Source organism: Caretta caretta, chromosome 2 (genome assembly GCF_965140235.1).
Source record: "Caretta caretta isolate rCarCar2 chromosome 2, rCarCar1.hap1, whole genome shotgun sequence".
In the NCBI taxonomy this organism is placed as follows: domain Eukaryota; kingdom Metazoa; phylum Chordata; order Testudines; family Cheloniidae; genus Caretta; species Caretta caretta.
Window position 1 is genome coordinate 46710477 of NC_134207.1, and position 15206 is coordinate 46725682.

Below are 15206 nucleotides of genomic sequence, written 5' to 3' on the forward strand. Positions count from 1 at the left end.
ACTAGAAAATTTGATCAACCCAACTGCATAACTCAGGGACGTGAAAAATACACTCCCCTGAACAATGTAGTTAAACCAACCTAAATCCCTGTGTAGACAGCACTAGATTGATGGAAGAATTCTTCGATTGACCTGGTTACCGCGCCTTGGAGAGATGGATTACCTATGCCTATGGCAGAATGTCAGCATAGGTAGTGTCTGCACTGAAGTGCTACAGTGCTACTTAAGGGTTTCAAGGGTAGACGAGCCCTATATGTTGGAATAAGGGTTAATTGAATCATTCTTCAGTGGCTCTACTCCTTTCTTTCAAGTCAAATGCTGTAATTGTACTTGCAAGAATCAAGGAGTCCCACCCTATTGTGAAGTATAGGTGAGCTAGAATGCATTGCAATGGACAAAGACCTTGATATAATTAGCATTATGGAAACTTGGTGGCATGACAAAAAGTAACAGGATACTGTAATACTTGGTTACAAACTATACATGAATGCCAGGCTAAGCCAAAGATGTATGGGAGGAGTGCTCTATCTAAAGGATTCCATAAAATCTAGAGAATTAAAAAGAGAGGGCCACTCACTATGCATCCATTCTATATGGGTACAAATCCCAAGCTGTAAACATATTAGTACAGGTCTACTACTAGCCCCTAGATCAAGAAAAGGAAAAGCCTAGAGAAACAATTTCTTGGGACACTTCAGTGATTGTTTCTTGGAGCAGCTAGTTCTAGAGTTAATTCAAGAAGCGACAGTAGCTGAGCCACGAACAGTGATCACACAATAATTAGATCCAACATCCAAGGAGCAAATAGGGTACCCAAAAGTGAAAAACAAGGTAGCCTGTTTCCTCTTGTTTTTTCCTACCCCCCCCCCCCAGATGTTCTGGTTTAACTTGGATTTAAACTTGGAGAGTGGTCAGTTTAGATGAGCTATTACCAGCAGGAGAGTGAGTTTGTGTGTGTATGGGGGTGGGGGGGATGTGAGAAAACCTGGATCTATGCAGGAAATAGCCCGACTTGACTATGTAAAGAGTTGTCACTTTGGATGGGCTATCACCAGCAGGAGAGTGAATTTGTGTGGGGGGGTGGAGGGTGAGAAAACCTGGATTTGTGCTGGAAATGGCCCACCTGTTGATCACTTTAGATAAGCTATTACCAGCAGGACAGTGGGGTGGGAGGAGGTATTGTTTCATATTCTCTGTGTGTATATAAAGTCTGCTGCAGTTTCCACGGTAAACATCTGATGAAGTGAGCTGTAGCTCACGGTCAAATAAATTGGTTAGTCTCTAAGGTGCCACAAGTACTCCTTTTCTTTTTGCAAAAGTGACACAGTGACACCAAATTTCAGAAAGGAGATTTCAAAAAAATGAAGTCAGTCAAAAAAGTCCTTGAAGTTAAAACTAAAGAAAGTAAAATACTTAAAAAACAAACAAAGAAACAAAAAATAGAGTCTCAGTAGCCCAGGAGTAAACTAATATTACTAAACGGGAAAGTTTAAGAGACTATTCAAGCCAAACAGATATCCTTCTAAATTTGGATATCTGAACCTAGTGAAGCCAATAAACAGCAGCATAAATCATAGCAAGCCACAACTAAGAGGACAAGAAGGATTTTGAGGAGTAAACAGCTAAAGGTGTAAAAACAAACAACAAATGATTCTTTAAATATAGCAAAAGTAGGAAGCCTCTGAAAGTGGATCACAATGGCTTAAAGCCATTGAGGAAGATCAAAACCACTGGGATAAAATCATTCCAATACTAACCTATTCTCCGCTTGTAAGAATCAAATCATCTGGGACGGATGTGATTCTTATAAAAGGAGTGCACTATACTTTGTTGATATTCCCCTGTAATGGCTGTCAGTCTGTCCTACCCCCAAGACTACATGTCTGTGCCTAGTAATGACAGTTGGCAGGATGTTCTTCCATAGGACCTCAGATCTGGGAACACAACGTCCTCTCCAGCTCCCTGATAGTTGAGTTTGTTACTCAGAATGTGCTGCAAGGCTCATCTTTCCCCCCTGTAATGTTGCCTGTAAGGTGTTTGGTAGAGCTGGTAGAGATGGGACTCTGAGGATAGTCTCTGTGTGTGTTTGTGCACATGCAGGGTAGGTGGGGTTATTAATTTCTATTATATTTATGTAGATGTTGGGTTGATTTGGTTTGCGGAAACTGAAATGTCAATATATAAGGATTATCAAGGCTGCCCAATGCATTGGATGGAAGCTCTGGTATTGTTTATAAACATTCACATTAAAAAAAAATTGTTAGGCTGGTATTGTGATCAGGATGCCTCACTGCTAGGAACTAGACAGGAACTCCAACCTCATTGCATATGTGCTATCAGAGACCCAGTCAGACACTAGCTAATGGATGCAATTCAAACTAGTGTCCCAGAGCAGAGGAGAAAGGATCCATGCCCAGACCTCTGAGCCCCTCTCATAAGTGTTTTAATAGTAATAATCATATTCGAAATTCCAATACTTAATTCAAAGAATCATTTATAGCAAGTCTCTTTATAACTCTGAATAAGGTAGGTGAGCTGGAAGCAGTGCAGCGTCCCCTCCTTCCCCCCACGACTGTCCTGACCTTGAGCTGGCAACAGTGCAGTTGCTGATTGATGAGAGTACGTTATGTGTTACTGTACCACCAACCACGCCCGGACTCCCAGCTGGCAACAGTGCAGCCTCCCCTACCCCCACCCATACTCTGGCTGGCCGCAGTGCAACCTCTTCCGCCCCCACCTGCGTCCGTCCAGTCGCCGCGCCTGCGCGCAGTCAGCCGGCCGAAGTAGCCGTTATTCCCCTCCCAGGCGACAGGTGGCGCTGCAAGCCCCGTGCCTCAGCGAGTCTTGGTTCTCTCCGCGCGGGAGCGCGCCCCGGGACACGGCCGCGGATTGCGGACCGGACGGTGCCAGCTGAGGAGGTCGGAGGTCTCCCCCGCCTGGGGATGTGGAAGCTGGTGCCAGCGGCAGGGCCCGCGCCTGCCCCAGGTAAGGGCTGGCAGCAATGCCGTGTTCCCTACCCCCCAGCCCCGTGGCCTCTGGGCTCCTGTCCGCTCCCACCTGGCCCCGCTGCCCGGTGGGATCCGTACTGGGACCGAGGCCGGCGGGCACGTTGCCTGAGGGTGGGGCAATGGGGTGGCGCCGATTCAGGGGTCCTGGGGCGGGGGGCAGTGCCGGGAACAACCCCCTCAGTCATAGGTGCCAGACCTAGGGGTGCACGAGCACCCCTTGCGTTCAAGTGGTTTCCATCATAGACAGGCTTTTCAGTTTGGTTCTGGGGCTTTCAGCACCCCCAGGATACAAATTGTTTCTGCATTTGTTTCTTACAATTCAGTGCATCAGGGTGAGCGGCCCGCGGGGCTTCCAGCTGCGAGCTTCTGGTGCACTGCAGAATCAGCGTCTGTGTCCCCTTTAAATAAGGATTTTAAGTTGGGTCTAATCTGGATGGTCTCCTAACCGTACCAGCGCGTGATTTTGTAACCTAAACGATAGCATGTGGCCATGAGTTCGACAGGCTAAATGTGTCTCCTTTAAAAACATAGTTTACTCATTTTAATGTGATTGCGTTTTCAGTTTTGTTCAGTGCCCCCTTTATTATGTGAAGGTGTGTATAGGAGTGAATGTAGAAACATACCTTTTACTTCTATTTGTTTTCTCTTTGCTGTTTATTCTATGACCCCTCTTATGTCTCATCTTTAAATATGCAATGTAATTATTACCTCACCCACCTTGTCTCTTTCATCGCTAAATAGTTACTCTTGAGGTTTTTTAATATGAAATTCTTTTTGTGCCTTTGATCATTTTCATCACTTCTTTGAAGCCTTTTTTTTTTTTTTGACATGACGTGACCAGAACTGATCACAATATTCTAAATGGAGTTGTGCTATTGATTTATGTAATATTTCCAGTTGTTATTTTCTGTCATTCTTTATGCAGGTTAACAGTTCGTTTGTATTTATGATTGCTGCTGTGCGTTTGGGGGAGGTTTTCCTTGATTTGTCCACAATGAGTCTTTTTGTTTGGGTTTGTAAAGTTAATTTAGAACCCTGTATTTTGTATGAGTGGTTCAAATTTATTCCTTCCAATATGTGTTACTTTGTATGTGTCAACAATAAACTTTCTCTGCCATCCACCTTTGTCAGGGCCCTCTGGACTTCCTTAATCATCTATATACTTGCCCATCCAAAATAACTTCTTAGTTACTTTGACCATCTTAAATTTTGCCTCCTTGCATTTCTTCCACTTTTCCGCTTCATTAATATATTAAATAACATCAGCAACATATAGCTAGTGTATGCCAACTGCCAGAATTATTCTTTTTAACCACTGTGTCATTTGAGTCTGCTCTGAGCAGGAACTTTACCTGGGCTACAATGACAGTGCAAGAATTTGATTAAAACTTATGTAGAACACAGTCTTGTGGCCTCAGTTATACTGCTTAGTTAGCTGATAGTTTAACTGAGGGCAGCAATTGTATTTACAAGAAAGAAGTTTTACTTCATGTTATACAGTGAAATAGGCTGGGTAAATTTCTTCAGTTGAATTAAAATATGAAAAGGTTTTGGGGAGAAAAAATACTTTACATTTTTAAATAAATTCTTGAAGAAAACAGTCCGTCCTCTTTCCTCACTATGATCTGACTTTAATTGCTTGAAAAAGATATCAAGTAGATGGAGGAATGTAGGCTCCAGAAACGTCAAGTTGCAGAACACATGCAGCCTGGGTAGCTGCAGTGCCTGTGTGTAGTGCAACTGTCTTTCTTGCATGCCTCATCCCTAACCTGGCTAGGGTATTTTTCAAGGGATCATTTATTCTTCATGCCTGTTCATTCTTTGATTTCTTGACCAAGGTCTGGTTTGCACTAGAAAGTTTTGCTGGCATAGTTATGTCAGTTAGAAGTCTGGAAAAAGAATCATGCCCTTAACCCTTAACTGACCTAGCCATGCTAATAAAAACTACTGTAGATTTTATTCAGGGAACAGGTATAAACCATACTGGCAAAAGAACTCCTCTAGAGTTATTTGCTATACCAACAAGTGTAGACTGGGACTTAAATTGCCAATGAAGGAGACAATTAGAATCTGCTTTGGTGATGGTACATGTGTTGTGAAAACTTGCCACTAGGAATGAGACTGAAACCAAATTAATTTAATTTAGGTTCCCCAGAAAATTGTTAAACTTCAAGTCCTTGGTAATTCACTGATGTAATTAAAACTTGGCATTCTAACTTTGATTATGGAAGAATGTAATGATATTAGGAAACTTAAAATTGCAGAGGAAAGAAAGACTTGTCTTTAATTTGGACACATTCTGACTCAAATCCTATAGGATTGATCCTTGGAACTATATGGCCTTGAGGTCAGCTATGTTCTTTAGCCCTATCAATTGAGTCCTTAGCAGTTCAGATCTTACATTTCATTGCACTGAAGGGTTTTGGATGTGAGATGCTCTGCAATCTTCCAGAAACCAATAAAATACATTTATAAGGTACTGTCATTCCCAAATTGGCAGTCTTAAAAGTATCTAGAGAATAAATATAGGGGTCTCTCATTTTCTCAGTTGCACCTGTGCAACTTCAATATGAATGCATACATGCAGGTGTTGGGCTGATTAGGTGCAGTTTTGGCACTGGCAAGTCACTTCACTTCTTTTCCTTAGTTTCATTGTCTGTACAATTTGGGCTTCATCTTTTCTGTCAGGCTCCAGTTGGAAGGTGATTGACATGATGGAGGTCTCAGAGTAACAGCTTTGTTAGTCTGTATTCACAAAAAGAAAAGGAGTACTTGTGGCACCTTAGAGACTAACCAATTTATTTGAGCATAAGCTTTCGTGAGCTACAGCTCACTTCATCGGATGCATACTGTACAGTCTAAATTGGTTAGTCTCTAAGGTGCCACAAGTACTCCTTTTCTTTTTATGATGGAGGTCCTCATTCTTGAAGGAAGAATCTTCATTTTCTTGGCTACTATCACATATAGAAGGGAGGGTTTCTACTCTCTCAATCTCTTTTTTGGGGTCCACCTCCCCTATGAACAATGTCAGTGCCTACAACTGAAATATTCTTTTTCTCTTAAGTGCCTGTTAGTAATCCTGTTTATTTAAATATCACTATAGCAAGTCTCATTTTTAGGATCTTGTAACCTGACCATAAAAAATTGTTCCCCATTGAAATGTGACACAATGTCAGACTGAGAGTGAACATTTAAAATAATAATGAAGACCATACTTCTGTATATCCTTGCTCATGTGAGTAATCAGTGGTTCACAGTCATGCTGGAAGGGCATAACGAGTGGGGTCCCGCACGGATCAGTTCTGGGTCCAGTTCTGTTCAATATCTTCATCAGTGATTTAGATAATGGCATAGAGAGCACACTTATAAAGTTTGTGGATGATACCAAGCTGGGAGGGGTTGCAAGTGCTTTGGAGGATAGAATTAAAATTCAAAATGATCTGGACAAACTGGAGAAATGGTCTGAAGTAAATAGGATGAAATTCAATAAGGACAAATGCAAAGTACCCTACTTAGGAAGGAACAGTCAGTTGCACACATACAAAATGGGAAATGACTGCCTAGGAAGGAGTACCGCGGAAAGGGATCTGGGAGTCATAGTGGATCACAAGCTAAATATGAGTCAACAGTATAACGCTGTTGGGAGGAAAAAAAGCGAACATCATTCTGGGATGTATTATCAGGAGTATTGTAAGCAAGACACGAGAAGTAATTCTTCAGTTCTACTCTGCGCCGATTAGGCCTCAACTGGATTATGGTGTCCAGTTCTGGGCACCACATTTCAGCAAAGATGTGGACAAATTGGAAAAAGTCCAGAGAAGAGCAACAAAAATTATTAAAGATCTAGAAAACATGACCTATGAGGGAAGATTGAAAAAACTGGGTTTGTTTAGTCTGGAGAAGAGAAGACTGAGAGGGGACATAACAATTTTCAAGGATATAAAAGGTTGTTACAAGGAGGAGGAAGGAGAAAAATTGTTCTTAACCACTGAGGATAGGACAAGAAGCTTAAATTGCAGCGAGGGCGGTTTAGGTTTGACATTAGGAAAAACTTCCTAACTGTCAGAGTGGTTAAGCACTGGAATAAAGTGCCCACGGAGGTTGTGAAATCTCCATCATTGGGGATTTTTAAGAGCAGGTTGGACAAACACCTATCGGGGATGGTCTAGATAATATTTAATCCTGCCACAAGTGCAGGGGACTGGACTAGATGACCTCTCAAGGTCCCTTCCAGTTCTATAATTCTGTGATTCTAAGTGCTGCTGCTTTTAGTTTCCCAAGCCACCCCAGAGTAAGTGTGTTTGAGTTAATTTTAATACTGGCAACAGGGTTCTAAGTAGTGCAGTGAAACTGAGTAGAATCTTTTTAGTAATTCTGCTGCTTAGGGAAGTGATGAGCAGCAGCAGAGGCACTGTTATTGTTATTATATTCAGAAAGACAGCACTGCACAGCTATTCATATTTGAAAGTTACCTGCTCAGGGCTATAAAGTGACTCTTTCCTTAAATGAAAGCTTGTGTTCTGTAGAAATTGGTGCTTTACCTCTTTATTCACCCACCTTGATCAGGAAAAGTTTCTTTCTACTGGCAAATAGGTGAACATGTTTTTCATGTTCACTCAAAATGTATGCGATTGTGCCATCATGTTGTCTAGATTACAAATGCCAAGAGTGGAATATAACAGTCAGTCAAAGTGGAGTGGATATTTACCAGCTATGATCTGATTTCTCTTGTAGATCATCCAGCATTCAATTAAAAAGTTGTAGGATTTTTTCATCTGAATCTCTTTTGTATGTTGTCTTTCTGAGTAATATTCTGGAATAGCAGTATGTTATACTTTTTCCTTCACATAAAACTTAATGGTTCCCAAAAGTGGTACTGTACATTTCCTGTAAGCAGTACTGCAAGTTGTTTTTAGTTAGCACTGTGATGCACTTCATTCTCTGGAAGATTGCCGTAGAACTATTAACTACTTTTTCCCTCACAACAGTGAGTCTAGCTCAAGTGTGCAGAAGCCAGTGAGAAAGAAAAAATGTAGCTGTAAAATAGAATTGCACTTCCAATCCTGCCCAATACATCTAGGACAAGGAGTAATGGTCTCAAGTTGCAGTGGGGGAGGTTTAGGTTGGATATTAGGAAAAACTTTTTCACTAGGAGGATGGTGAAACACTGGAATGCGTTGCCTAGGGAGGTGGTAGAATCTCCTTCCTTAGAAGTTTTTAAGGTCAGGCTTGACAAAGCCCTGGCTGGGATGATTTAATTGGGGATGGGTCCTGCTTTTGAGCAGGGGGTTGGACTAGATGACCTACTGGGGTCCCTTCCAACCCTGGTATTCTATGATTCTATGATTACAGGACTGAGTTTGGTATATATTAACAAAAGCTTTTAAATGGCTCACAAGTACTTATGTTTTTCTGCTGTTAAATATTTGTAAATTTTGTTGTTCTCAGGAGAGCCATATCGACTTTTGGTTGGTACTGAATATGTTGTTGGACGCAAGAACTGTGCAATTTTAATTCAGGATGATCAGTCAATAAGTCGAAGTCATGCAGTTCTGACTGTCACCCACCCTGAAACTAACCTTGTAAGTATCCACTTTACTAATTATGGCTATATGACCTAAAACTGACTGGGTTTAGGGATACTCCCCCACCTTTAATATATGCTCTTCAATCTGAAATCATTTCCAGTCTTATTCCAACAAACCTACATTTTACGGTGGCAGTAGACTCATGCTGTCTTTTTCTTGAATATTTCTAAGGGCTTCTCTACACAGGGAAATTGACTGACAAAATTATACTGCTGTAATAATATCGGTATAATTCCCCCTGTGGATACTCTTATGCCCACATGGGGAGTTATATTGGTGTAATTATGTCAGTAAATTTCCCCATATAGACAGGCCTCATAAGGTTTGGTATTGATTGTGACTCACTTCACTTTCTGTATTCCAAGCTTGTGTCTTTAGGTATGTCTACACAGCAATTAGACACCTGTGGCTGGCCCATGGCAGCCAGCTCGGGCTGTGGGGCTTGTTTCATTGCTGTGTAGACTTCCAGGCTTGGGCTGGAGCCCGAGCTCTAGGACCCTGCAAGGTGGGAGCCCAAGCCTGGAAGTGTACACAGCAAAGGAACAGCCCTGCAGCCCGAGCCCCATGAGCTCGAGTCAGCTGGACAGGCCAGCCGTGGGTTTTTCTTTGCTATGTCTTTGTAGACATAACCTTTATGGCCACACAGGTTTAACTTCCGCTGACTTCTTGAGGTAGTTGAGTCTCACTTATGTAACTGAGCAAAATTTGATACGGTTTGTTCCACACAGAAACATTTTTCTTGTTATTTCCCATGATTAATATAATCCGTATGTAAATTACATACCAACATTACAATGCCCGGGGGGATTGTAAAGAGTAAAAATGATCAATTAAGGTATTTGAATGTGAATATTCAATTAAGTTTATGGTTTGTGTATTTGGTAACTATCACATTGGTGACATATCACATATGTAAAACATTGCACAGCAACCTTAGAATGGCTTTCTGTAATTTGACGCACAATAGTGGACCCTAGCTGTAGCACAGAGGCCCACTAAAGTCAGCAGGGCTCTGTATGTATGCAGGGTCCACCTGCATGCGTTGAGTTGCAGAACTAGGGCTTTAATTCTGACCCACACAAATACTTATGAATATCTACAAACTCTAAAGGTAATAGAATAGCTATATAAATTTCTCCATAGCTTCTAGACTGGTCACAGAGAAGGCAAAAAATGAGCAATGTTACACAAAGATTTACTAAAAAGTAAATCTGTAGTGGTAGGAAATGCACCCCAACATCACTCTGAGCTATAATAGCACATCCTGATATTGGTACATGGGTACAGATGCATTGGTATCATGACTACCATATAACAAAAGGCAGAGGTAGTGAATTATAGTAAAACAAAGTTGAATGCAAAAAATACTACTTCTCTTAAGTAGTTATGGAGATTTTTTTCTCAATTGTTTGTAATGGAAAGGAGGTGATAAACTTTGAACTGCATAGCTAACATTTGTCTCAATATACTGTATATTTTTAAGACAGAAATATGAATATCTCATAAGTGTTTTCATTTTATACATCTGCTGCTGCTTGTTCTGTAACAATATAAGATAATTTTCTGAGTACCTATTTATATTCATTTTCAGAGTCAAGCTCTCTCAGTCCCTGAATTAATAATAAAAGACACCTCTAAGTATGGCACCTCTGTTAATGGAGAAAAAGTTTTGAATGGTACTTCCAGAACTCTGAAGTCTGGTGATAGAGTCAATTTTGGAGTCTTTGAAAGCAAGTTCAGGTGAGAACTAGTTGGATTTATTCTGAAATGCTGAAATAAAATTGCAGCTGTCAGGGTGTACTTAAGGAGGTAAAAGAATAGAGAAAGTAGTGATAAATTTCTGTAAAGAAGGAAAATAAAGTGATATGTGTTCAACCTTCAAGTAGAAGGTTCTTCCTGTGAATTGACATTGAAACCTTTTGTGGTAAAAGATTAGCCCATAAGTGACTCTGCATCATAAGCATTAAGTGTCCTAAAATTAGCCTAAACAAAGAATGAAAACCCTATTTAAGAAAACTGTTCCTAAAACATCCATGACCATTTACAAAAGGAATAAAATTTGGGGGCATGAGATGAAATTTGGCAGAGTCTCCTTCCGCTGTCAGTGATGTGGAGAGAAAGGAACTAAGGAAGCTGCAGAGCTGCACTCTTACACAGCCTTTGATTTAAGAGGTAAGGCAGTGATTTTCCTCATAAATATACAGTGATACTCAAGGAAGAAATAAAGTAACTGATAACTTTTTTTTTAATGACTGTTAAATCAGTGTTAAAGGAGGTTGGAAGCTGACTTTGTCTCTTAAATTGGGCTCCTACTCTGACTCATTGCTACCAGTGTCATTAGTTTGTAGCAGAACAGCACTCTTTAGTTCTTATAACAATAAGCTACTTTAGTGTATCGCATTTAGCAAATATATTTGAAACATGTTTCAGAAACTAATATCACAGAACCATATTCAATCATGACTTTAGCACCAAAAAGTGGAACAATTTTAAGCCAAAGAACAATGTACAGTACACTCTTGGAAAATAGAATCATAGGACTAGAAGGGACCTCGAGAGATCATCTAGTCCAGTCCCCTGCACTCAAGGCAGAACTATGTAATAACTAGACCATCCTTGACAGCTGTTTGTCTAACCTGCTATTAAAAATCTCCAATGATGGAAATTCAACACCTCCCAAAGCAGGGGCGAACAAACTTTTTGGCTCGAGGGCCATATCGGGATTGCGAAACTATATGGAGGGCCGGGTAGGGAAGGCTGTGCCTCCCCAAACAGCGTGGCCCCCTTCCCCTATCCGCCCCCTCCCACTTCCTGCCCCCTGATTGCCCGCTTCAGAACTCCCGACCCATCCAACCCCCCATGCTCCTTGTCCCCTGACTCCCCCCGCCCCTGGGACCCCTGCCCCTAATGCCCCCGGGATCCCACCCCTATCCAATCCCCCCCTGCTCCCAGTCCTCTGACTGCCCCGACTCCTATCTACACCTCTATCCTCACAGGCCCCCCGGGACTCCCACGCCTATCCAACCCCCCCTGCATTCCCTGACTACCTCCCCCAGAACCTCCGCCCCATCCATCCAATCTCTGCTCCCTGTCCCCTGACAGCCCCCCCAGGACCCCTTGCCCCTTATCCAACCCCCCCGCTCCCCACCCCCTTACCATGCTGCTCAGAGCAGCAGGACTAGCAGCTGCACCGCCTGGCCAGAGCCAGCCATGCTGCCCGCGCGGCGGCGTAGCTGCGGCAGAGGGGGAAGGGTGGGGGAGGGGCCGGGGGCTAGCCTCCCTGGCCGGGAGCTCAGGGGCTGGACAGGAAGGTCCTGCGGACCGTAGTTTGCCCGTCTCTGTCCCAGAGCAATTTATTCCAGTGCTTAACCACCCTGACAGTTAAGAAGTTTTTCCGAATGGCCAACCTAAACCTCCCTTGCTGCAATTTAAGACCCTTACTTGTCCTATCCTCAGAGGTTGAGGAGAATAATTTTTAAGAAAATAACTTATTACTGTAGAGTAAGCATAAGTTAGTAGCAGTAATCAACACCTCAGTATTCAAAATATAAAACTTTCAAGAGATGTCTTAGCACAAAGGTTCCCAAGCACTTTTTTGCTGTGACCCCCATGGGTGTCACACAACAGCCTTACCAACTCCCATTTATCTGAGGCAGCAAGTGACTCAGGAAAGAGGGCGGCTCATGCCCAGGTTGAAAGTAGGACTCCGCTGCCTCCGTCTTTGGAGGAGTCCATGGCAGCATGTCACAGAGAGGGTGAGGATGCCTAGGATCCAGCTGGCTCCGTCTTTGGAGGAGTCCATGGCAGCATGTCACAGAGAGGATGCGGAGGCCTAGGATCCAGCTGGCTCCGTCTTTGGAGGAGTCTATGGCAGCATGTCACAGAGACGGTGAGGAGGCCTGGTCCTATCTCCCCCCTGCCCTCAGTCCTTCAAGCTCCTGAGGGTTTAACATATGTGGAGCTGCGGCTGGCCAGGTGTCCTAGACAGGGTAGCAGGGAGGAGAGCACTCAGGGAGTTCTCAGTAATCTGTAAGGGGAGGAGGGGAGAGCAGTAAGCTGCTGCAAGGGCTGCAAGTCCTGCCCCTGAGGACTCCCTGTGTGCTCTCCCAGCTACTGTCCTGTCCTTGCCTAGACACCCGGCTGGCCATGGTCCTATACCCCAGCTTGTTTCCCCCTCCCCCCAATAACCTTTTTGTGCTCTTCACCCCCCTTCCAGTTTGAAAACAAATGACTTAGCATACAGGGGCCTGTTGGTTTTATCTCAGTTTATAAAGATTTGGAAGAGCTCTTTTCATATGCCATAGCCCTGTACTATGGATTGTGCCACATGTGTAGTAGTGCATCATTCTGCATAATTCCCAGCACAATATCCAATCGTTCGACCTCTCCAGTTTCTAATGATAACCATTGCTGGCTATTGATAATATTTTTTCTCATGACTGGATGTCATTGTTCCATTAATATATGCAACTAAGCTACATAAGAAATTCGTGCAGCTTGACATATCTGCCCTTTTTTGATACAAAGGACAGAGGGAACTAGAAACTAGGAACATCTTCATGCAAAAATTTGCTAATTCATTCTCCCTCTCTTGCCATAGAAGGAGGAGGAAGATTAGCCCTTAAACTAGCTAATATATCAAGATATTCAGAGAGACAAGGTAGGTAAGGTAGTACCTTTTATTGGACCAACTTCTGGTGATGGAAGGGACAAGCTTATATTACTTCATCTACCTTGTCTTTCTTATATCCTGGGACCAACAAAGCTGCAACACTGCAAACGACATTCAGAGACACAGCCACATTTGTGTAACAATCTTGTATCTCTCTAATACAGCGGTGGGCAAGCTATGGCCTGCGGGCCAGATCCGGCCCCTCAGGGCTTTGGATCCAGCCAGCGGGATTGCCACCCTGTGGCGCCATGGGCCCTGCTCCACTCCGGGAAGCAGCCAGCACCACGTCCCTGAGGCCCCTGGGGGAAGGGGGGCAGAGGGCTGATTGCGCTGCCCTTGCCTGTGGGTACCTTCCCCGAAGCTCCCATTCCTGGCCAATGGGAGCTTCGGGGGAGGTACCCACAGGCAAGGGGAGCGCACTCAGCCCTCTGTCCCCCACTCCCCCAGGGGCCTCAAGGATGTGGTGACGGCCGCTTCCTGGAGCGGCATGGGGCTGGGGCCTGGGCAGGCAGGGAGCCTGCCCTGGCCCCGGTGTCCACCGCTGCCACCCCCGAGCCGGTCCAGGTTAGTGGACCTGGGCTGGTGCCCGCACCCTAAACCCCTCCTTCACCCTGCACCCCAACCCCCTGCCCTGAGCCCCCTGCTTGTACGCCAACCCCCTGCCCTGAGCCCCCGCCACACCCCGCACACCTCCTGCACCCCAACCCCCTGCCCTGAGCCCCTCCTGCACTCCCTCCCTGCACCACTGCCCCCTCCCACACTCCACACTCCTTCCTGCACCCCAACCCCCTGCCCCAGCCCTAAATTCATGGCCCTGCATGCAAATCCCCCACCCAGATGTGGCCCTCGGGCCGAAGAGTTTGCCCACCCCTGCTCTAATAGCTATTAGCCTTCCAGCTGTCAGGAGCAGACATACTAAGAATTCCTCTCCCCACACTGCAGAACTCTACTGCTTTCTTCTCTCCCTCAGGAAAGTTAATGCTGACAGGATCCACAATAATTTGCCTGCAAAAATCCTAGCATTTTGAAGATGGAGATATATTTCTTGTGGCATTGGGACTTCCTTTCTACCTTCCTTCCAATCCTCCTCCCAGTTCCAGGGTTTTATCTTCCTACTGTGGAGGCAGTGGTGCTGGAATAATTTTTATAGTCGGGGTGCTGAGAGCCATTGAACGAAACTGTAAACCCTTTATATAATGGAAATCACTTCAAGCCGGGGTGCTGCAGCACCTCTAGCGCCAGCACCAATGAGGGGATAAAGCCCTTACAGTACTATATGATTCTTTAATAGAGCAGCAGAGGGGGAAATTGAGTCAAAGCCAAAGAAGAAAGTGTGGGTTTCTCAGGCTAGATTTAAGGGATGGGAGACTTGATGAGGAAGAGCGATGCAGATTCAGATTAGAGGAGCTGTATAGAAGGATTTTTTTACACTAACAGGAGAGAGAGGAAGCGGTGCTGGAAATGTAAAGGGAATGGACAGAAAATTGAACTTGTAACAAATTTAAAAAAAAATATATTTCACACTTAATGGGAATGAAGGGTTCTTAACCAGTGTAAATTTAAACTTAGGGTGAACAAAATTAGTACATTCTTTAAAACAGTGACTTTCAACCTTTCCAGACCACTGTACCTCTTTCAGGAGTCTGATTTGTCTTGTGAACCCCTAAATTTCACCTCACTTAAAAACTATTTGCTTACAAAATCAGACACAAAAATATAAGTGACACAGCACACTATTACTGCAAATGTGCTTACTTTCTCATTTTTACCATATCGTTATAAAATAAATCAATTGGGATATAAATATTGTACTTATATTTCAGTGTATAGTATATAGAGCAGTATAAACAAGTAATTGTATGAAATTTTAATTTGTACTGACTGCTAGTACATTTTATGTAGCCTGTTGTAAAACTAGGCAAATATCTAGATGAGTCG

The 15206-nt window shown here is 43.6% G+C and overlaps 2 protein-coding genes across 4 annotated transcripts in view; one reads left to right on the forward strand and one right to left on the reverse strand.

Annotated features, from left to right (window-relative positions):
- The window catches only part of DECR1 (2,4-dienoyl-CoA reductase 1), a 307653-nt gene that overhangs the window by 41407 nt on the left and 251040 nt on the right, over positions 1-15206 (reverse strand). The window lies entirely within an intron of this gene.
- NBN (nibrin) overlaps positions 2832-15206 on the forward strand; it is an 89900-nt gene continuing 77525 nt past the window's right edge. For all 3 annotated transcript variants that reach the window (XM_048841160.2, XM_048841158.2, XM_048841157.2), the window contains exons 1-3: positions 2832-2985; positions 8457-8590; positions 10188-10336. In XM_048841160.2, the coding sequence (XP_048697117.1) occupies positions 2943-2985; positions 8457-8590; positions 10188-10336 (326 nt within the window). In that variant the 5' untranslated portion in view covers positions 2832-2942. The remainder of the gene's footprint in view (positions 2986-8456; positions 8591-10187; positions 10337-15206) is intronic.